The sequence below is a fragment of the Leptodactylus fuscus genome, chromosome 2 (genome assembly GCF_031893055.1).
Source record: "Leptodactylus fuscus isolate aLepFus1 chromosome 2, aLepFus1.hap2, whole genome shotgun sequence".
NCBI lineage: Eukaryota > Metazoa > Chordata > Amphibia > Anura > Leptodactylidae > Leptodactylus > Leptodactylus fuscus.
In genome coordinates, this window is record NC_134266.1 from 110,826,795 (window position 1) to 110,851,522 (window position 24,728).

General features: G+C 39.2%; 1 protein-coding gene across 2 annotated transcripts in view; it reads left to right on the top strand.

Moving 5' to 3' along the window:
* VEZF1 (vascular endothelial zinc finger 1) overlaps positions 1-14,099 on the top strand; it is a 33,056-nt gene extending 18,957 nt beyond the window's left edge. Inside the window, exons 4-7 of one of the 2 annotated variants that reach the window (XM_075264387.1) lie at positions 2,190-2,361; positions 7,092-7,142; positions 11,327-11,380; positions 11,567-14,099. In XM_075264387.1, the coding sequence (XP_075120488.1) occupies positions 2,190-2,361; positions 7,092-7,142; positions 11,327-11,380; positions 11,567-11,997 (708 nt within the window). In that variant the 3' untranslated portion in view covers positions 11,998-14,099. Of the gene's footprint in view, positions 1-2,189; positions 2,377-7,091; positions 7,143-11,326; positions 11,381-11,566 lie in introns of both variants that reach the window. The other variant, XM_075264386.1, reaches the window with a different exon arrangement.
* The last annotated feature ends 10,629 nt before the right edge of the window (positions 14,100-24,728 follow it).

A 24,728-nucleotide genomic window follows, 5' to 3' on the forward strand; every position in this document is an offset into this window, starting at 1 on the left:
AGTCTGATTCTCCTGCCTCCCTTGGCTCGCTGAGAGCTGCTGAGATTCCTGAGGAATCTCACAGGGAAAAGTCTCTTCTTCCCCTCAGGTTGGCATAATTATTTATTTTTTCGCCAACTCACCAATCTTTCCGTCTGGGTAGCAGTCTTCAGACCCTTGACCATTCACAGTCTGTGATCCAAAGAGTCCTCCCTCCAGATTGATGTGCTGGAACTGAGGGTTATCTTCTTGTCCGTCCTGTGTCATTGGACTTCTCTTCTTTGTTCTCCAAGTTCGTCCAGGCTGACAACTCCACCACGGTCGCCTACTTGATCCATCAGGGGGACACCAGGAGCTGTGTGACCTTGTAAGAAGTCTCTTGTTCTATTTGGGTGGAGCATAATGGTCCAGCTCTGTTGGCAGCGCATATTCCAGATGTGCACAATTGGGCAGCAGACTTTCTAAGCTGAGAAATGCTCATCCCAGGTGAGTGGTTGCTTCATCAGAAGATCATCCTTCAGTTGTATTCCCGGCCGTTCATGCCTGACGTCGATTTTTTTTAAATCTATATGCGTTGCCAGTTTTTCAGAGCTAAATCCCATTTACATTTTCTTATGTCCCACTAGGGGGCATCAACCAGCGATCTTCTGATTGCTGGTTGAGTAGTATACACTAATTCATATAGGCTGACTTCCACTTCTCTGGGCAGGATCAACTAGGCATATGTCTCTGGCAGCCTGGGATCTCTGATAAGATCAAAGCACGTAAAAACCTTGATTGGAGCTCGGCTCCAGCCAGGGGAGCTGGGACAGAGTAATAGCTGTAAGTTATATAGTGAGCGGGTGGAAGGCTTCTACTGTAACATGGTGGTGTGCTTACAACCTTGGCCACTCCACCATGCTGGTAATGGAGCATGTCACCAAGAAGTTAACATTGAACATAAATATAAGGGTTATTTTTCACCTACGTATTCCATCTGAGAAATAATGTCCATGTGGTGGCCATATTTCGTCACTTAACTAAGTCTCCAGTGACTGATTTCATCACTGTTGATATGTAACTGAGGAAAATAAGACTACACAAACTATGCATACTAACAAAAGATTTGCACAGTTGACTTGTTTAGTTTACTTATGAGTAATCATATGCAAAGTGTACTCAGCATAATTTACGATGATATATTTCTTGTTCAGGACCACTGCTCCATTTTTGTAAAAACTATCTTTTTAACTGTATGCAAATGAGCCTAAGAGGACTTCAGTAGTGTTGCTTTCCATCAGTGGGCTCCACTCTCTGCTGCTCAGCCCCATGCCCACTAGTTGACTGACATCTCTATTCTCGGCCTCATCGCATTAACTGTACTGTGCATGTTTGATGATGACAGACACTTTACCCGGAAGTGAAGGAAGCTGGCATCTGATGTAGGGAGGAGAGAAATGGCAATCAACTAGTGGGGCTGGAGATGAGATGCAGATCGTGAAGCCGTTTGATGGAAAACAAAGCCCTTTTCTGCGCATTTGCATAGGGATAAAACATCTTTTACAAGAATGGAGCAGTGATCCTGAATAAGAAATAAATTGCTGTAAAATGTGCTGATAAACTCCCTTTAATTAAAAGTACAGTGATTAAAAAAAATTTGAAGTCTTTGGTGCTGTTCGTTTGGAAGTTCTGAAGTGTGTAAAAATAATTAAAATGTTACTTTGAAGTTTTGTCCATCTAAAAACCAAAACCTGTGTCAGAATGCTGAGCCTCAGAATTGCACATTGATTCACCTCCTATACAATGGGATTAATGAAGTGTGAGCCTCGCACTGCAGTGATTCAGCTCTGAAGCCACAGCTAGAGCAATAAGGACTCTTCTTTTGGCAGCATTCTGAAAAAGATATGTCTTCTACTGTCTACCATTCAAAACAATGGGGGCAGAATTTAAGCGTTATTTAAATCTGATTTTGAGCTGGAAATTCTATAAAAATTGGCTCTAAATTCCTGTGTGAACAGTGAAATTACAGCGCTTCCGTTGAAAGAAATGGAGCAGTGCACTGACTCCCTTACCACCATTCACTATGTTCTGATCAGTCTGAACGTTGGACCCCCATTGATCTGCAAGCAGGGAATACCTTGCTTTGGTGGGAAAAACCCCTTTTAAGATGTGTTTTCATTGTGGCAACATTTCTTGCTCCTTCACACATTTCTTTTATTTTTTTTTTTCAGACATGTACTGCGGCCTTTGCCACAAAAGACAGACTGAGGACACACATGGTGCGTCATGAAGGGAAAGTTTCTTGTAATGTATGTGGCAAGCTTCTTAGTCCAGCCTACATTACCAGTCATCTAAAGACACATGGCCAAAGTCAAAGTATTAACTGTAATACTTGTAAGCAAGGTAAAAAGTTTCAAGGTAAAGATTTTTGTCTTTCTACCATTGGATGTAATTGTTTATAGGATTGTTTTCTAATGGTGTGAGGTTTAGTCAGATCACGTTTTTTACATCTGTTTGACAAATGCAAAAAATGGTGCAAATAGATACTTAATTATATTATATATAGGCGTGTCCGCTTAAAAGGCGGTTACTCGCGGACCCCATAGGCTAGGACTTTTCTCCCCACCAATTTTAGTTGGAAACTGCGGTGCATTCTCCTACAGAGACTTCAACGCAGATGTGAACCTAACCTTAAACGGATTTTAAAAAAGTGATCTGAATAGAGCCTAACTGTGATGTTTTATTATGCTTTACAAATGTGTATAGAATTCCACTCATAATGTGAGACTATGCAGAGGATTTTTTGATGGCTTGGTGGCCATTCATATCACGTTTTGACCAGATTTACAGTACACAAACTGAGATTTTTGTTCAACAAGCAAGTGTAGTATGTCCTGCTTTTATCCCCTACAGCAACTAATCCGTATTGTTTTTATTAATGACTGTATGTAAATGGATAAGTTTCCATCCTTTTTTGTCTATTTTAGCATCAGTTTTTATATCCATAAAATTGATCTGATAAACTGATGATAAAAACTTGATTTGAAGGGGCAACACAGTGGCTCAGTGGTTTTCACTGCAGCCTTGCAGCGCTGGAGACCTGGGTTTGAATCCTGCAAAGTACAACATCTGCAAGGAGTTTGTATGTTCTCCCTGTGTGTGCGTGGATTTCCTTCCATACTCCAAACACCTACTGATAGGGAAAAATATAGATTGTGAGCCATATATGCGGCTTACAATTTACATTAAAAAAAACCCAAAAAACTACCAGAACTTGATGTGAATGGCTCCTTACCTTTATTGCTTTTTGCAGCTTTTTTTTTTTCCAACAGCATATTATAGTGACAGAGCCATTTTCAGATAAAGATCGCAGTTGTTTTATGATCACTGTTTGCTTGTGTTAGTAAAATATTCTGCATTTCAAACAACCATAACCTGAGTAATGGATTAAAAAAAGGTTAATTGTTTAACGGTTAAAAAAAAATAAAATTTGTGCTGTTGGGCTAAGGTTCCATGTTGCAGACATGCTGCAGTGTTTTGTTTTTTTGCAGATTTTGCTGTGGTTTTCAGAGCCAAAGTCAAGAGGGGCTTGAAAAAAAAAGGAAAATATAAAGGAAGCTCTTTCCCTTCTGTTACATGCACTCTTGATTATGGCTAAAAAAAATAAAAAAAAAAAAAAAAAAACCGCTGCAAAATCTGCAACAAAAAAAAACGTTGTGTTTTCCCAATGTGGCGCCTTTACCTTAAATTTTTTGCTTAAAACCAGGTTTTTTTTGCTTTAACTAGGTTTTTGCACTATATAAGGGATATTTCTTTAGAAAATGATTGGTTTTGGTGCTGATTCCCTTCAAACAATCATTAAATCAGCCCCAGTACCTTATAGTGCTCAGAGCTGTGAACAAAGTACTAACATTTGTTTATAGAATGGCTAATTGATTTTGAGAAAAAACTGTCTATCGTAAGGGTCCATTCACACAGAGGAAAATGTTGAGGAATTTGGTGTGGAATTTCAGTGCTGAAAAAAAAGCTTCTCATTGACTTCAATGGGTTGCTAGCAGAAAAAGGAACCCATTGAAGTTAATGGGAGGCTTTTTTTTCAACGCTGAAGTTCCACAGCAAATTTCTCACCATTTTCCACCGTGTCATTGGACCCTAAGGGTCCATTCACACGGAGTAACGTGCAAAATCGCGGCCGCAAAATAACGCGGTGTATACGATCCAGGCTCCCATTGAAATCAATGGGAGCTTTTACGGCGCTCAAAATCTCACGCCGTATACGTGTCAGGTCACGCGGCACGTTACTCCGCGTGAATGGACCCTAAGAGTGGAACAGGAAGCTGAATATCGCACCAAGTAGTCCTCTTGGTCAATACCCTTCACACCTCATACCACTTTCTCCCACACCTTACAAACAAGAGGAAAATCTTGCCACAACGCTCAGGTGTCCAGAACATTTTCCTGATGGAATATTAGCTCATTTGTATAGGAAAGAAAGCAGCTTTTCTTCAAAATTAAGTGGTCATTCTACAAATCCTAGCAATTTGGTCACTGCTCTTGGAACTGGTTCTATATGGTCTCTTTGCACCAAAAAACATGGTCATGCTTTTTTTGTTAAAATTTTTATATTTTCCAAGTTCTTTTTTATATTAAATATCCTCAAATATTGCAGTTTCAATTCTTAGCACTGAGCCTTAAAAAAAAAAAAAAAAAAAAAAAAAAAATCTGTGGTTTGCTGGAGAGAGGCTGTAAGTCATAAATACAATGCTCTGGAACATACCCTATTGATTCCTATGGGGAGTTTGCTAGGTAGTGTGCTGTGACCTGTTCAGAGGTCATTGTGCAGATTGAGTAGATAATCTGTGAAATTACCTATTGTATTGGATTGTGTTTTTATCTACATATAACTGTTAAGTGCATTGATTGGAAAGAAAAAAAACAAACCTGGAAATATGATTTTATTGGGCTTCGTGGTCAGTGTCAGAACTGGAGGATTTTTAGGATTTATATTTTGTATAGATAATAACTTAGAATAGTAAACTAGCCACAAATTCTTAAATATGTTTAACGTAAAACTTCATTTTAAAAAATAGGCTATTGGTAACTCATTCCCTTTAATGTCCATTGCTTCCTAGATGTAAAAACTAAGCATCTTTCTAAATAGACTTTAACTCTTAGGCGCACCAGGACGTACAGTTACGTCCTGGTGCACATGAAAAATACATGGCGACTGCACTAGCTGCCTGGTCTGTGCTGTTTCCTACAGCAGGGACCCGGCAGCATTGCCTGTGATCAGAGATGACTCTGATCATGGGCATTTAACCACTCAGATGTGATCGTACTGATCTGCAGAAAAAAGTGAACATAGCGTTTTTACCGCACAATGGAAGCTGTAAAAACAAAACCCTTAAGAAAATGGCGGTACTGCATTTTATTTTATTTTTTATCAATTCCACCTTATTCTGATCCCCCCCCCCCCCCCCCTTCCCACTTCCTGGTACATTGTACGAAATAATAAATGGTGCCCTCATCGGATTACAAAGACAGAAAAATGAGAAAGTTATGGCTTTTGGAATGCAAGGAGTAAAGATCGAAAACACAAAAATGAAAAATGTCTGTGTCTCCTAAGGGTTAATTTAAAAAAATAAATAAATAAAAAATACTACTAGTGTTTTGAAGCTATAGAGTCTCTGTAGCTTCTGTACATACAGTAGCTCCTGCTGCTTTTGACATAGATTGCAGTTTGACGAGGAGTTGCCATGACAGCCGAAGTCTGAGCCTAATAGGCTTCTGCTACATTGTACAATATATAGCTATCATAAACTTTATTTTAAAAATCTATAAAAAAAAAAAAATGGAGGAGAGAATTTTTCCAATTTGTTTAAAAAAATTAACAAAACAAAGGAAATAATTGGTATGGTTTCTAAAAGTTAGAATTTTTAACGTGTTATTTATTCTGCTTATACCACCTGTACAATTCTCTCCAAAAAAAAGAAAAAGTTGTCAAAAACAGGTAGGTATCCTAAAATGGTACCTATAAAACTACTGCTCTCCCTACACAAAACAAGACAACCAAAAAATTCTGAGTGATTTAAACACCTAACAGTCAATTTAAAATTGCAAAAACACTTCAAAAAATGTCACCCCTAAGATCATTAGAAAAAAAATCTTTAAAATTTTTTGCAAAGTATAATTTATTTATATTTGTAAAAAAAATAAAAAGGTTTAATTTTCAGTTGTTTACAAATTTGAATATGGTTATGTTCACAGTAAAACCCCTTTAAATGGGTGAAACTCTAAATATAATTATTATTATTATTATTATTATTTATAAGGTAATTAATATGATCAACAAGGCTCTAAAGACTCTGAACTGGCTCAATGGCAGATATAGGGGGCGTTCACGCTACTGTTGGTGACCGTCAGCAGTCTGTAGCTATTGTCCGTTAATAGATTTTAGTAACAGACACTAGCTGAACCATCAGAAATCCGTTAAAATTTCCATTCATTTCAATGGGATTTTATCTTGTGTCAATTTGTGTCCATTTACACCTAGGTTTAGCGGACAAAAAAATCTTACATGCAGGACTTTTCTGTCCATTAGAAAAACAGGGGGCAAGTGTCTGTTGTTTTTTTTTTAACATTGAAGTCTATGGGCAACGGACTTAGGGTGCATGCACACTACGTAACGCCGGGCGTGTATGAGAGCCGTACACGCCGGCGTTACAGCAGGGCTGCCGAGCACTTCCCATTCACTTCAATGGGAGCGCTCGTAAACGCCGCTGTTACGAGCGCTCCCATTGAAGTGAATGGGAAGTGCTCGGCAGCCCTGCTGTAACGCCGGCGTGTACGGCTCTTATACACGCCCGGCGTTACGTAGTGTGCATGCACCCTTATAACGGACAGTAACTGATGGCTATCAGTTACTGTCAGTTTGTATGCATTGTGATACTGACTTGCAGGAGACCGGACTTTGTATCCCACTTTTTGATGTCTAATTTGTGTTTTTAGATTGCAAACCAAGAATGTCAGATGTAGATGTCTAATTGTGGAGTTTCTTTTTTGGGGATGTTTAAAGAAATTGTGACTTTGGTTTCTTCTCAGGATGCCACATAATGTTGTTTCTCATTTTTTAGGACAACTTCATGAACTTCAAACTCCAGTTCATTGTAGAATCAAATATGAAGGTATTTTACTGTTTACATTTTAATATATTAAAATATTGTACATGCCGAATTTACTGTGAATAAACACGTATTTTAATGTTTTTCCTTTGGTAAAATAAAGTTGCATAGTTACTGGATATATTAAAGACTTCCATGTTCTACCTTATTATATTAAATATAATGTTTTGTTACCATTGTTTGTACTATTAACCATTCTGTTATGGAGCTGCAGTGCAGATTCATAAAAAAGTTTTCTGTCAAAATCTGGTATTTTGGCGTTATGAAGTCAAAGAAGGTATAAGTTCCGAAGTTAAATTCACAAGAGAAATCTAGTACCTAGCATTAGGTAGTCCTACAAGCTCCCTCATACTTATTTTTGTGAATCTTATATTCACTTACACAAATATTGCAGTTAATCTGAATATAGTGTTTTGGCATCCTAGCAGAACCTTGATGTTTTATTGGCACTTAACAGAGCTTGTGAAGAAGCTAAAAGCCTCCTTACTTACTCCCTAGCCACCAATTAAATTCTCCCTTTAAACACGGTTATAGGCAAAAATTAGCTACCTAGATAGATGGTAGCTGATAGTATGTGTGGTTCACAAGCCAAGTGACATGTTTGCTTTAATGAATTGAATCAAGAGCAATATTTGCATGAGGTATGTGCATCTCCTCTTATCTGGGTGACTTTCTCCCGTGTACTTTGACCTCCTTCCATACTCAAAAAAAAAATATGCATGGTTTAGAAAGGAAATTTAGATATAGATTATCTCTCTCTCTCTCCCCTCTCCCCTCTCTTCTCTCTCCTCTCTTTCTCTCTTTCTCCTCTCTTTCTCTCTCTCTCGTCCCCAGCTGTCTGGTGTCCCCTGCCGCTGTCAGGTCCAGCGGTGCTCTGGGGTTTGAGGCCAATCAGTGGCCAAAGTAAAAGAATTGGGACAACTTTCATACATCACCTGTCTCGTATGAAACTTTTTTTTTTTTTTTTACCAGGCACAAAGTTGGAAATGCAAGACTTTGTCTGGCAAAAAACAAAACGAAACAAAAAAACAGTTTCCCAACGGAGAGGCTGCATGTGGACACTGGCGGTTTGCTTTTAAAACCCATTCAAATGAATGGGTTTTAAAACTGACCGCCGGCATGCCGTCCCATATGCCGTTTCTATGGGGATTAGGACAAAGACCCTATGGGAGGACAGGGACGCAAGTGTGAACGCCCCCTTAGCTAAATAAAATGAAATAATAAAATAATTGTTTAATAAATGAAGAGAAAGTACTTAGCGGAGGTTACAAATGATATAGTTCACTAGATGCAGGATCCTCTTGTATATCAGAAACGGATATATCATACACTAATCGTTTGACTCCCAGAGATGCAGGGCACCTATTTCATGGTCCCAGCTGAAATTTTATAGTACCTTTGTGGGTAGGGGCTTTCCGGATGTGTATATGTGGTTAACTTATAACATGAACATTTATAGTACAGGAATTTGAAAGAAATGTTTAGCAACTGTAACAGAATAGTATAGCGAAATAGAGTGATCAGTAATAAATGATCCTATAGATGTACAGCAAGAAATACATACAGAGTGATCAGGAAAACATTAGCACTGTCTTATCACATCAATAAGACACTATGCTTTTGTGGAAAATGCCATACATCCTTTGATTCTTGCTGTGCCCCTATTAATTTGGCACTTTTACTTTTAAAGTCTGTCCGTCTGCCCATTCAAAAGATATGGCCCCAGGAAGGCTATGTGTGAATTAGCTGTTATATGATTAAAAGTATACAAAGTAAATAAAAACCATCTTATCCTCACTGTGGCATTCTGTTCCATTTTCTGTGTTCTTGAAATAGTCTTGTAGAAATCCCATAGCGCACATAGGAGTTATTCTCTTTCCTGACATCCGCCATATGTAAATATATGACCGTCAGTTTTTGTCCATTTTTGCACCCTGCAAAACTAGTATTACAGAAAAAAACTCCAATTTTTTTTTTTTTTTTTTTTTTTTTTTTTTTTTTTTAAAGTCAGCACCCAGCCAGAAAAGTGATGGAAAACAGCAAACAATGATAATTCAATGACTATTTCATCTGTTTGTATTTTGTTACATTTATAAGTGGATTTTACTTTTTTTATACTTTATTTTTATCGTCATCTTCTCATGAGAAATGCAGGGGAAGCTAATGTGTGCGCGTGGGAAGGCTGTCATTGGCTAGAAAAACATGGCTCTGTTCTTCCAAAAACTGTTTCATGCCTCTCTCTGTGGTGTTGCAGCTCAGCCCCTCATTGGACACAACCCGTAGACTGGTTTGGCATTGTTCTTGGAAGAAAAGTAACCATGTTCTTTTAATTTTGTAAAACCACTTTAAAGGAGTTGAACACACCCCTTTTTATTTCAGTTTTGATGTTGAAAAGCTATACTTTAGAATATGTGAACAATATCCAATTAGTGTGAGTTCCAACAACCAATAAATGCCGCAACCTGTTCCAACTCTGAGCACCACTACCTCTTCCACGCCTTTGACCTCACATTCATCTGTTACATGGCCAAAAACTTATTCCTTTTCTTGTTAATCAAACTGAGTTTCAGTACCAAGCACAGCCACTATACAATTTATGGAAGGCTACAGCTCTCATCCTAATGCCTGGCTTCTTCAAGAAGAAGGGGGGGGGGGGGTTGTGTTTGACTCCCATTGAGTTCATTTTCATGCACTATGTTAAAGGCATTCTACCACTAAACCAACATTTTTTCCTAATTACCACGTCGGAATTGCCTTAAGAAAGGCTATTCATCTCCTACCTTCCTCAGTCTCCTCCGGCCCGCCGTTCCATAGAAATACCGGTTTTTTTTTTTGGTTTTTTTTTTTAACTGGTATGCAAATGAGTTATCTCGCAGCAATGGGAAGAGAACTGTCTCCAGTGACGCCTCCATCTTCAGCTGCATCCTACCCTTTTCATGTCGTCTTCCGTCTGGGTCAACATTGATGCCTGCATAGTCGGCTCTACCAGTGAGACACAAGTAGAGCCGACTGCAAATGCCGGCCGGCGGCCATTTTTGGGAGGCCACTCTTGCTCTTGTAGTTCAATACAAGAGCGGCCTCCCAAAAATGGCAGTCGGCCGGCATGTGCACTTGGCTCTGCTGGTGTCTCACTGGCAGAGCCAACTGCACAGGCGTCGCAGTTTGACCCAGACAGAAGAGGCGGTTGCAGCTGAAGATGGAGGCGTCGCTGGAGACAGTTCTCTGGCAGCAATGGGGACGCCCCTATTGCCGTTTGAGCGCTGGGGCCCGCCCCCATTGCTGTGAGAGAACTCATTTGCATACCGGTAAAACCCGGTATTTCTACGGAACGGTGGGCCAGAGACGACTGAGCAATGTAGGAGACGAATAGCCTTTCTTAAGGCTATTCCGACATGGTAAATAGAAAAAATGTTGGTTTAGTGGTAGAATCCTTTTAAGGATAAAAATATGGCATACATATTAGACTCCTTTTAAGGTATTTTCTTGGAGTTTGTCACCAGAATCCAGCATATCAACCAAATCATGCAGATAGATGTGTTAGGGTCTCTTGAGTCAGACTGTATTTTCCCCCCTTGTGAATCTGTGCCTGTGTTTCCAAGATATCAGTTTTTGCTGGTATGCAAATGAGCTCTTTGGAACAACATTGTCACTGCTCCTGAGAACTTATATTTTAACAAAATAGGTGATATTACAATGGAAATACCAATTCACAAGGGGCTAACACGTGTTAGGGTCACCTGAATCAAGCTATCTGCAAGACTAGATTGATAGGTTGGGTTCTCTCTTTTAAAGATTTTTCTACAGCCCCCCCTTTTAAATGTACTTGAATTCATGAACACTTTAGTTTCAGATATTTTATTGGATGATAACATAGAAGTGAATGGAGCGCCATTTTTTTTCTTCTTCCCCGATTAAGGTTTGTTTTTAGATTTTGATGTGTGGTCTGTTTTGTATGTATTTATTTATTTATTTATTTAGTATTCTTTACATATGAAGTCTGCGTGTTAGTACTTGGTTTTTATGTGCCATTTCATGTACTGCCTAATGTTTGGTTTAATTTCTAGAAACCATATAACATTGATAGTTTATCACAATTGGAAATCTAATTTTATAAAAAGTTTGTTGCTTGAATGTATAAAAACATCTCATGTTGGGACTTTGATATATTACTTTTCCTCTTATTTCAGCTTCAGACTCACTCTTTTGTGCTGTGGATCAGAATCATAGGACCTTTTCAATAGGTGATTTTATGTCTTCATACAAATTTTCAGAAGCCATACAAATGGCATTGTAATAATGTCATGGCTTTGCTTTCTTAGAATGTATGTAGTGAGCAAACTAATAAATATATATATATTTTCTTATAAAGCTGATTCACACTTTTATAAACAATATGTTATAACTTTTTTTTTTTGTTCCCCTTCCAGACACAAGCAACATGTGCCAAACTTCTTCTGCACCTCAGACGTCTGTAACACTCACTTCCCCCTTCAATATTACATCCTCTGTGGCAGCATCAGGAACGCTGACCAACCCAGTAACAGTGGCAGCAGCTATGACTATGAGAAGTCCTGTCAATGTCTCAAGTCCTGTTAACATCACTTCACCTATGAATTTGGGGCATCCAGTCACTATAACTACACCAATTTCAATGACTTCACCTTTGTCCTTGACTTCACCGGTTAATTTGCCTACACCAGTTACTGCTCCAGTTAATATAGCACACCCAGTCACTATAACCAGCCCTATGAATCTCCCAACTCCAATGACTTTAGCTGCCCCATTGAATATAGCAATGAGACCAGTAGAGAGTATGCCATTCTTATCCCAAGCGTTACCATCTACATCACCTTGGTAAAGGGAAAATGGATTTGTATATGAATTTACAGCAGTATTATGGAGTTGTTTTGTAGTTCTCTACAAACAACATGTTTGTGATATAAGAAGGAGAATTTTATTGGTCATTTTAGTATTTGAGTTGTACGTCTTGGACCATATTTGATAAGAGAGAAAAAAAACATAACTGAAGACTGAATATAGGCTAAAAGACTGTTTGACAGATTTTAAAAGAAATTGTATTAGTATTTTATCTGTTTATTAACTATTTTAATAACACTAGCAAGGTATTTCATTTTTTCATTTGTATGCCAATGAATTGGTTACGCTTCCTTTTTTTTAAATCACTACTTTTGGTGTTTGTTCTGGCACCCCGTGTGCTTCGTGCTTCTCAACTGTTTAATATTCCAAGTAAACCGAATCTGTAGATTGCACAGTAAAATGTCTTCATATGAATCTGTATTTCACAGTGATGAAACAAATATGCAAACAGTATTCCATAGGAAGATGGGAATTCCCTACACTGGGCTGGAAAGCACATAGAAATCTGGTCTGTCTCACACTGAGCCAATGCCCAGGACCATACAAAACAATTGAGAAATGAAACATATTAAAGAACGAAGCTTGTCCCTTTTGCTTCCTGAACCCTCAGCATTGGAATGTAAATACTGTTTAACTGTACAACGTGAAGAAGTATTTGATTTGCTTTAATCCACTGTTTTTGGCAGAGAACAGCAACATTGAGGCATCATGATCTTGTCTATAACAGGCAAAGACTTTGGGTGTAGTATGAAAAGGTGAACATGCTGAAGTTGGTGGTTACATCGATTTCACTCAGGATGTTCTCCTTTGAAGCATTGCTACCATGCCTTGTGTCCATTATAGCAGTAAATAGAACATCAGCCAGCTTAAAGCTAATGGGATGCCTTTCAATAAAAACAAAACTAGAAAAATGTAAGCAGGGTATGGAAGCACAAGAACTGAATGTGTTATTCTTTGCCCATGTAAATTGCTGATGGGTCAGAAAGTTAAGAAGGAACTGTTGTCTTCTCTTAAAATTGTATACAGTTTATTTGTTAACCACTAACTAGGTAGTGATCCCAACAAGACAAGCCAAGATTATATCAAGATATACTTGTGGTTTTTGTTTTGTGCTTCTTTCCTTTATTTTTTTTTTAACTTTATAAAGTTTCTTAATTGTGTGCTGTAGAGATCTGTGTTCAATGTGTAAATATGTTAGCATTTTTATATTTAGATCTTTGTTCTTGCTAGTATTATTCTTTTTAGTGACAGAGGGACTTAGCCTATTGTGGCCAGTCTCCAATAGCACTTGCTTTTTGGTCAGATTGCACACTTAAAGACAAACTCATTCATTGCTCAGCTATATGTTTTATTTTTACCTTTTTCTTCATCCAATATGTTACCTGTACTGTAGTAAACCAAAAGAATACGAGATTTCAGCTTGATTTTTTTTTTGAGCATCATGTGAACTGATTTTTTTTTTTTCAATTTATAGATATGCATTAAATTCTTAAATTGCTGTAGATACTAGCAAACACATTTTATAAGCAATGTGTTGCAGACTGTTTCAGCCATTCAGTTTAGCGATACTAAAAAAAAAGAAAAAAAAACCTCTACATTTACTTTTTTATCAGATTGAGAGTAATTTTTATTTATACATTTCAACCTGTTTTTCTGCTACATGAATTATTTTATGCCAGCAGATAATGGGATCAATGGATTAAGTAAATCAAGTATTCTAGAACTAAAGGCCTATTCAGCCATTGCAGTAGAAAAAAATGGCATGCTTTAAAAGAGGACACTTCTCACATGAGAAGACTTGGGATAGAAAAATAGACAGTGTAGGGGCTTGATATATACAATAAATAGAATTCAGTGTAAAAAATTTTATAACTGATCTTTTGTATTGTAGGACAAACTGTACATCTTTTGTATATACAAAAGCTTAGGTACTTTCTGCATAGCAGAGAGCAGCCACATTCCTACACTTTTAATGTATGTTTGTTATATTGTCCATGTAAACACATGCCCCATGTTTGTGCCTTTTTAATTAGGTTGTCTCAATAAATAAAATGTAGAGAGTTTTCTCTTGGGTCATTTTTATGTTAGTGAATTTCTAATTAGAAATTGCTTTTATTTATTTTGAAGAAAAATTCAGTTCTTCCTTTTAAAAAGGATTATGTCATGAATCAAGACAGCAGCCAGGATGAATGTGGGAGTGACTGGTGGTGGATGGCGCTTCCATTCACATAAATAGGAGTGCTCGAAAGGCTGAGTTCCTTTCTTTGGCTTTCTTCACTGCAGTCATACCCACATTTAGCCTGATTGCAGTCAGGATGAATGGGCAACGGGTCAGTGGGTGGTTAGACCCACACCAATCAAGTATTTATTTTAAGCCCAGTTCACATCTGTGCATGGGTTTCCATTCAGTAAATTCGCCTGGACAGAAATCTAATCCGCATAAAAAAAGCAGTTACCTAAGGAAACCTGCAGACCCCATAGACTATAATGGGGTCCATGTAGTTTCCACACAAAAAATGAATAGAGAAAAGTGCTGCTTGCAGGACATTTATCGTCACATTTTTCATGCGGAGAGGGGAACGGAATGTCCCAAATGCAGACATGAACTGGGCCTTATGGCTACTTTTCCTGGCATAACCCCTTTAAGCTAACAGTGTCCCAATGCAACTGCTCGTTTTTGCATAACTGCAGAACCAGCATTTTCATTGTTTTACCTCCCATAAACATTTGGGTAAAAAAGCGAGCAAACAATAGGTGTTTCTCAGACTGGTATAAATAAAAAGATCTGGCCCTGCAAAAAAAAAAAAATGGTGCAAAGCTTTGGATTTTTTTCTTAAAGGAATACATTTTATATCACTGTAATCGTACAGAACCATTGTATACAGTTAACATGTCATTTTGGCTGCACAGTGAATACCGTGCAAACAGTTTCTCTCTCATTTCCACCACATCCTGGATTTTTTCCCCCAGCCTCCCACATAATACAGAATATTAAATGGTATTGCTATTAGAGATGAGCGAACAGTGTTCTATCGAACACATGTTCGATCGGATATCAGGGTGTTCGCCATGTTCGAATCGAATCGAACACCGCGTGGTAAAGTGCACCAAAATTCGATTCCCCTCCCACCTTCCCTGGTGCCTTTTTTGCACCAATAACAGCGCAGGGGAGGTGGGACAGGAACTACGACACCGGGGGCATTGAAAAAAATTGGAAAAAGTCATTGGCTGCCGAAATCAGGTGACCTCCATTTTAGACGAATAGTGGATTTCAAATCCGGGTCATATGAGAATGTGAACTTTGTGACTATGAGACAGGGATAGCTGTACAGGCAGGGATAGCTAGGGATAACCTTTATTTAGGGGGGAATGTTATTAAAAATAACTTTTTGGGGCTCTATCGGGTGTGTAATTGTGATTTTTGTGAGATAAACTTTTTCCCATAGGGATGCATTGGCCAGCACTGATTGGCCGAATTCCGTACTCTGGCCAATCAGTGCTGGCCAATGCATTCTATTAGCGTGATGAAGCAGAGTGTGCACAAGGGTTCAAGTGCACCCTCGGCTCTGATGTAGCAGAGCCGAGGCTGCACAAGGGTTCAAGCGCACCCTCGGCTCTGATGTAGGAGAGCCGAGGGTGCACTTGAACCCTTGTGCACCCTCGGCTCTGCTACATCAGAGCCGAGGGTGCGCTTGAACCCTTGTGCACACTCTGCTTCATCAAGCTAATAGAATGCATTGGCCAGCGCTGATTGGCCAGAGTACGGAAGAGTATTGTATTATTCTGTGCTTGCCTCTATGTCCCTGTATGAGATAACAATTCAAATTTCTTTAGATCTGAGATCCTCAGAAGTATCACATTCTTTGATCTCTGTAATACAATATCTCAGTGTGCTGGGTAAAAAAACTAATGTACCCTCCTCAACCTTGAAATTGCAATAAGAAAGAAAAGTCTTGGAATTATGAAAATCAAAGGGCTAAGAGATTTTTTTGAATTGAGTATGAGTGCTGGTGTGATATTCCATTGTGAACACCTTTTCAGGACCTTGCCCAGGTGGTCTCCACACAAATTTAATGCTCATTGCATCTGAGACAAATGCTGGGTTCTTCGTTGAAGACCTCCATTGTTTTGCTATGCACCATGATAACCTTTGAGAGTGGTAGCATGAGGTCCAAGAAACATATGTAGTTGGATATCTAGCTCCTAGCCCAGGGATAGGGAACCTTTGGCTCTCCAGCTGCTGTGAAACTACAACTCCCAGCATGCTCCATTCACTTCCATGGGAGTTCCCAGAACAGCAGAGCCAGTATTGCATGCTGGGAGTTGTAGTTTTACAACAGCTGGGGAGCCGTACGTTCCCTACCCCTGTCCTAGCCCAATGTTGTGTGAACACGTTATGATGGTTTGTGTCACCCTTATTTGCTGCCATAGACTTGGACTGTGACTTCACTTGCAGTACAGAAGGAATCACTACAGGTCATTCTTCCAGTCAGATGATCCATCTGGGTGGAGGTTTTCCTCTGAGCAACTATTGCTGTCAATCTAGTTTGTTGTTTCACTAATTACTTCCAATTAGTGCTGCCATCTCAACCCAAGCATGTAGTGATCTCCTGGAGTGTATAGTATAATGTCTTTCATTTCAAATATTCTGTCCCTCTTAGACTAGGATCACACTTGTGCCGCGCTCTCCATCACTCATACCTGCTGTGGGATCTGAACGACAGAGCCCGCCCACTAAAACAGCAGTTGCCTGCGAAGCCTTACTTTGTGTAAGGAGGCATTGGACAATCATTCCACACTGTTGGTTTCGTGTGGCTCAAAAAAAAATAAATTTTATATATATATATATATATATATATATATATATATATATATATAATATGTATATGCACATATCTGAATCTGACTCTCATCCCTTTCCCAGAGATTGGAGATAGGGGCTTGAAATAAAAAGTGATAATTTGCAGACTTTAATGACACTTGCTACCTCCTTGATTAGCATAGCCTTACAGCTTGTCCTCCTTGATGTAATTTCAAGGTTGCGGAAACCTACAGGGACCAATGACAGACTGTTGGGCTGGAACAGCTATCACCCACGGACCCTAAGCAAAAAGATTCTAAAAGGTTAATATCTGAAAGCACAGCATAATTGATCAACCATGTCACTTCATAATTGAGATGAGTGATCCTAAAGCTAAACTTCAAAGGAGAGATTACTCCAAGTAGATTACTAAATCCTAAATACATCGATAATGCTGATTTAGATTTACGAATAAGGGGAAGTTCACATCACATTTCTGCTCTCTGTTCAGCAGATCTGTATTTAAATAGTAAAAATGAATACTAATGTATCCATTTTTACATTAAAAAGAAAAACATTGGTTGAACAGGACCATGAATACTGTAGGGATGGGCTAACCTCACAAGATTTGGCTTCCAAAAGGGCTGTGATTTTACTCTGGGGTGAGTGAAAATAATAAGCTGCTATACTCAACCTTGCCTTACTGATCCCGTGCATCCAGATGTTCCCTGGTGTTGTCTTTTGACCTCTCCCTGCCTCTGGATGACATCATATTCCCCAGGTCACCACTGAGTCCTCTGATAGGGCCTCCGTGATGATCTGAGAGCATGTGACTTCATTTAGGGGGCAACAGAAACCAGAAGACGCCAGGGGATTGCTGGACATATCCGAGAGGTGAGAAATAGCTTGATGTTATTTTCACTCAACTCCTCATGGCTTCCACTTAATATACTATGGCATCTGAGGAGAACCCTAAGTATACATTTCAATCTGTTGATTTTGACAAAGAAAGAGCTTTGCCATGCTTATTATGTTAAATGCGATGAATTATGATGTCATGGAGGTAAAATACAGTCGAAAGTATGCATTTTTGACATCCGATTTTAAAATAAGCTGATGGGGATGTTGAACAACCTACCCAATATCATCCTTATAGTCAAGCATAGTGGTGGTGGAGGGCATTGCTGTTGGTCCAAAGAGGTAAGCAGCAATGTCATCATTGCTCAAAAAACCTAACTTGCATGTTACAAAAAATAATAATAATGTTGTCTTGGCAATGATTCATGTGACCCTAACCAATCTTTCTAAGGGGCTGGGTTGCTATTCTAGGCTCTGGTGTCAATCCTTTAACCCCTTGGCGCACCATACTATAAATAGTTCGACATGGAGCACACCATGCCATGCTATTACAGCATGGACATTAATAGCAGGCGTCAGCTTGTATCACTTACAATTGGAGCTAACCTCTGGGGGTGATAACCCATAAGATGCAAAATCATCCAAGGGGTTTTCAAATGTGCACCTTACCTCCCTGCAGACCCCCGCACCTCTTTTGGGAAAACCGTGGTGTTTCTTTGGCAACCCAGGGTCTTTTCAGTCATCCCGCATCTGCTATCTGCTTCCTATATTTTGACCCTGACTCCAGCATAAATTAGTTATCGCTGCCAGGCTAGAAAGATCTATGTATGCATAGGCTTATACACTTCACTACTGCTCTACTGGAGTACATAATACTAGAGCAGAGGTTCACAAACTTATTTAGTCTACCGTCCACTTTGAGACTCAATTATTTTCTAGCTCCCACTAAAATTTTTAACTTTACCACATCTTTAAAATCTGAATCTCAATCATTACTTTAATTACAGCGACCGTATCAGTTATCGCTAGGTTCACACCTGCGTTCTTCTTTCCGTCTTCTGCATGCATAAAACGCTCACCGCCGCTCACGGCCGGACATCTCTCTCACCCATTCACCCATTATGCAGGAAACGGAAACCTGCAGTACGGAGAGGGCGACGCAGATGTGAACGAGCCCTTATCCTGTTTGAGTTCAAACTCACATTGTAAATGAGACTGTTCTAATGAGAGCAATAAAAGGCAACTTTATATATATAATATTTAGAAAAACTTATTCAAATTAAAACAAACATTTCAATAAAAATTGTAAAACTAATCTATGAAGGGAGAATCTGATGATTTTTAACAAGTTTCTTAACCTCTTCCCGCCAATGGCATTTTTTGATTTTCGTTTTTGACTCCCCTCTTTCTAAACTCCATAACTTTTTTATTTCTCCGCTCCCAGAGCCATATGAGGTCTTAATCTTTGCGGGACAAATTTTTCTTCATGATGCCACAGTTAATTATTCTGTATAATGTACTGGGAAGCAGGAAAAAAATTCAGAATGGGATGGATTTGAAGAAAAAATGCATTTCTGCGACATTCTTACGGGCTTTGGTTTTACGGCGTTCACTGTGCAGCCAAAATGATGTATCTCCTGTATTCTTTGTTTCGGTACGATTCTGGGGATACCAAATTTATATGGTTTTATTTACATTTTAACACCTTAAAAAAAATCCAAAACTGTTAATCTTTTTTCTAAAAGTCGCCATATTCCGACAGCGGTAACTTTTTTATACTTCCGTGTACAGGGATGCATAGGGCGTCTTTTTTTGCGGGGCCGGGTGTACTTTTTAGTTCTACCATTTTCGGGAAATGCTATTGCTTTGATCACTTTTTATTCTAATTATCAGAATCAAAACAGTGAAAAAACGGCGGTTTGGCACTTTTGACTATTTTTCCCGCTACAGCATTTACCGTACAGGAAAAATATTTTTATAGATTTGTAGAGCGAGCGATTTCGGACACGGGGATACCAAACATGTATGTGTTTCACAGTATTTAACTACTTTTATATGTGTTCTAGGGAAAGGGGGGTGATTTGAATTTTTAATACTTTTTCAAAAAATTAATTTTTTATTTATTTTTGCATTTATTAGACCCCCTAGGGGTCCTGAACCCCAGGGGTCTGATCACTAATGCAATGCATTACAATGCTGCATAGACCAGCCTGCAAAAGAAAGAGGCTGCAGACCGGCCGGGAGCCTTTCAAGACTCCCAGCTGTCATGGAAACGTGACGTCGGCCCTGGAGCTTGCTCCAGGTGCTGGCGATCACCGGCAAAATGGCGGTGCCCATGCGCTGCCGGGAAAATGGCACCTTTGAGCGAGGCGCCTGAGGGGTTAATGCCTCCGATCGGTCCAGGGACCGATCGGAGGCATTAGCGCTGGCTGTCTACTGTGTAACACAGTAGACGCCCGAAGTCGGGCGGCCGCCATAGTTAAACACCCGACATCCGCCGTACTAGAACGGCGGATGTCGGGAAAAGGTTAATATCAGGCTCGAATTTACTCAAAAATTGCCATAAGTCACCGTGTTCAGTAACATGCAAATGCTTTCTCTTTTTAGTTAGCAGCATTGCCACAGCACTAAATCCACGTTCACACAAATACAACAATGGGAATGAAAGCTGTGATAAATTATTTATTTAATACAATCAAACAGGGAAGGAATAAGAATGAAATAATCGATGTAGTGTAGTAAGTAGGTTTTAATTTTAGTTTAAAATATTAGAAAAACACAAATCAGTCATTGCCCCCTAAACCGCTTCAACACCCCACAATTTTCTCTGGGCCCTTTACTGCCCCCTGTAGGGCTCCAGCACCAACAAGGGAGCGTTATCGCCCACTTTGAGAAAGACTGGTATATAGTGTTTCTGACAGACCACGGTCTTCGATCAAAAAAATCATCTTCATGCGTGACATGCATCAACATCTCATGCTTCAAAGGATACTTCTGAGTCATAGGTACCTATAGACATAGAAATAGAAAAAGTCATGGTTGTCACCATTCCCATCTCAATGCTGTAGAGAACCTTTGGAGTATCCTCAAGCAAAAAAATCTATGAGAGTAGGAGGCAGTTCACATTGAAACAGCAGTTCTGGGAGGCTATTCTGACATCCTGCAAAGAAATTTATGCAGAAACTGTCCAAAAACTCACAAGTGCAATAATTGCAAGAAATGTGTTAACATTTCAACGTGTAACTTGGCATGTTAAAGGGTATTCCCATGTACATAATCATATCTATATTTGTAGATAATTAAAAGTTAAACATTTTTTAAAATATAACTAATTAAAAATTCTGCAAAGTTTTAAAGATTTTCTCGAACTTTCTTAGTGGTGACAGTGTTGTCTTGATCGGTTGCCAATGGTTACGACCACTAATGCAGAAACTTTCTATGGTTTGGATCTTGTCAGGAACCCAGCCATGATTTTCTTATTGTAGCTGGGTTATCAGGCAGGGACACTACATGTATAAGAAGAGATCTCGGCCACAATAAGGACATAATGGCTGATTTTCTGACCTCAGAAAGTTTCTGCATTAGTGGTCGTATCCATGGCAACCGATCAAGATTAACAAGATTGTCACTACTAAGAAAGTTAGAGAAAATCTTTAAAACTTTGCAGAATTTTTAATTACTTATATTTGCAAAAATGTTTAACTTTTAATTATCTACAAATTTAAAAATAATTATGTAGATGGGAATACCCCTTTAAGATGTTTTTGATTGAAATAGCATTTGATTTCAGGAAATATGACATCTTAACCCCTTAACGCTAAATCACGTACAATATTCGTCAGGGAATGTGGTTAGTTCCCGCATTCCCACGTACCTGTACGTGATTGAGATCGCACGGGCTCAGAAGCAGAGCCTGTGCGATCTCCACGGGAGGCAGGCTGTATCTGACAGCCAGGCTTCCCCTGTAGCAGCAGGGACGGTGATTGCACCGACCCCCCCCCCCCCCTTTCTTGTAAATCTGGAAAATTGCTGTTACACTTGTAAGCCTTGTAACGTTCAAAATAAATTAAAATACAATCAAAAGATGATGCCGATATAAGGCAGAGATATGGGAGATAATATTTATTCATGTATTTGGGTGGTATGACTATCTGCCTGAAAAGCAGAGAATTTCACATTTTGAAAATTGCAATTTTTTCCAAATTTCCATCAAATTTCCTATTTTTTTAATAAGTAAATACAAAAATATTGATTAGTGTTTACCACTAACATGAAGTATAATGTGTTACGAGAAAACATTCTCAAAATCACTTGTGTAAGTTAAAGCGTCTCAAAGTTATTGCCATTTAAAGTGACACATGTCAATTTTGAAAAAACAGGCCTGGTCCTTAACATACTTTTGGGCTGTGTCCTTAAGGGGTTAATGCTGCAAATTCTACAAATTTCCATTTCAGTTCTTTAGAAATTTTGTTGTGCATAATAATTAAATAATTTGGTTTTTCAAATTTTTTTTATATTTTTTTTTTGTGAAAAAAAAATAAAATTATTTTTGGGAGATTTATCCAAGAAAGTTTGATTTATACTCGAACATTGACTATTTAGTCAATTATCAGAGAAATATATAATTTGCATAATAATTTGGAACAGTGTAAAGTTGCTGTTAGAAACTGTGTTTTATCATCATGTGAAGATGCTGTTTCAAGAATCTCCACTAGTGGCCGCTGTTTGCAAATATTCTTTACTCCTACCACTAGAGGCCACTGTTCCCTGGCTCTTGCCCACAATCAAGATGGCTAGTATTGTTTCAAGCCCGTGGCCACTTGCTTCCTGCTTTAGACCTGTATAAACTCAGAATACATTTAGACCCACGCTTGAGTACTGTGTTTATTCCCAGTCTCTAGCTCTGAGTTATATCTTGCTCAGATTACCTTGGCTCCATCTGCTTACCTGCTTGTGTACCAACCTTGGCTCTGTCTGCTTACCCGCTTGTGTACTGACCTTGGCTCTGTCTGCTTACCCGCTTGTGTACCACCTTGGCTCCGTCTGACAACCCGCTTGTGTACCGACCCCTAGCTATCCACCGACCAAGTCTTCTACTCTGCAGCATCTGTCGCCCTTCCTGGCTACCGGATTCCAGCTGTATATCACCAGTATCGTAGCAGTTGCATTCAACTCCAACAACAACTTCTTATTATGTTCTTTTTCTTTCAACATATGCAAAAATCATTTTTTCCAAGTTAGGGGTGAATATACTACTAATATTATAAGTGTGAAAGTTTGTGTGTTTGGATGTTTGTGAGTTTGGATGTTTGTTCCTCAATCACGCTAAAACGCCTGGACGGATTTGCGTGCAATTTTCCACAAACATAGTTTTCCTTTAGGATTGAGTCACAGGCTACTTTTGGTGCCACTAAACAACATGGCTTCCTAGCAGGAGACTCACAAAAGCAGGACTCCTAGCCCCAGCTATAGACTCACACACACTGCCTGGCATTTCCTGCCTCAACCTGCCTGCACACTCCTTACTGTCACCTCAGGAGTAGCCCTCACTCTACTCACTCACATTTACATATAGCTTTCAACTATATAACAGATCACATTGTCTGTATCACTACATACACAATACAACACATCACATTGTCTGTATCACTACATACACAATACAACACATCACATTGTCTGTATCACTACATACACAATATAACACATCACATTGTATCACTACATACACAATATAACACATCACATTGTCTGTATCACTACATACACAATATAACACATCACATTGTATCACTACATACACAATATAACACATCACATTTGCTAGCCCACCAAACTTTTTAAAGCACTTTTACAGTTTCACACGTCTATGTCCGCCCAATTCTCAAATCACCGCAGACAAAGTCGCGGGTAAAAGCTAGTAACTTATAATAAGCTGTTGGACTTGACTAACTGAAAAAGGACAGATAGACAAAACCTGATAAACAATAGCCCAGCTTACATTTAAGTGCTAGGACACTGTTCACATTTGGGCATTCATAATGGGTGTTGGCTCCCCAAATAACACACACCTATTCACAGCTTAAAGCTGTGTCTATCTGTCCTCTTAGCTCTATGTTTGAGCAGAGGATAATAAGCAGAGGATAATAAGGTAGTGATCGTGTATACCTACCCCAATATAGGTTGGTGACAATTATCTATTACACACCAGCATGTCAGTAGTTTATATAATAAAAGAACAATGTACATTTTACTCAAAAATATACCAATGGAGAGAAAACTCAGAGAAACTGAAAATTTCACAGTAGTCCCTTAATTTTTTCCAGAGGGACAAATATACACTTGCTTCTGCCTGCGACTTCGCATCTGTGGGTTGTTGGAGTGGATGATCAGTCTATATTCAGCAAATTACTACCGTCAATGGTTTGCTTGCTCCGACGTTTTGGCAGCTCTTAAGCTGTCCTGCTGCTGAAATTGTTCCTCGCAGCATGGCTGTGCTTGTTGGGGCATCTCAGGTGTTTTGGCAACTCTCAATCTGGTCTGCTGGTGAACTCGTTCCTCGCGCTGTGCCTGTGATTGTTCCAGCATCTCAGCAGCTCGCTGGGAAGCCATTTAATGAGTGTGTTGTTAGCGTTGATGATCCGCATGCTCCGGCGTTTGGGCAACTCTCAATTTGGCCTGCCGCTGAACTCGTTCCTCACGCTGTGCCCGTGATTGTCCCGACATCTCAGCAGCTCACTGGGATGCCATATAATGAGCGTATCGTTGGCATCGATGATCTCCCTCAGCTCCAGTTGAGAAGAAGTCTGTGACTTCTGGCTTCCTTCATAGCTCTCGTTGTTTGTGACAAAATTAGATTTTCTTTTTCCCGGCATGTTTAAAATTGACAAACTGACAATTTGGATTGAAGGCGTTTGCCCGTGTCAGTGTGTCAGAAGTGCCTGTAGCAGATCAGATAATATGCAAATGCATGAACACTGAGGGTTAGCTGAGTGTTTATTCAGTGAGATAACCGACCTGCCTTTCTTAGAAGGTGAGATAAGAACAGTGTA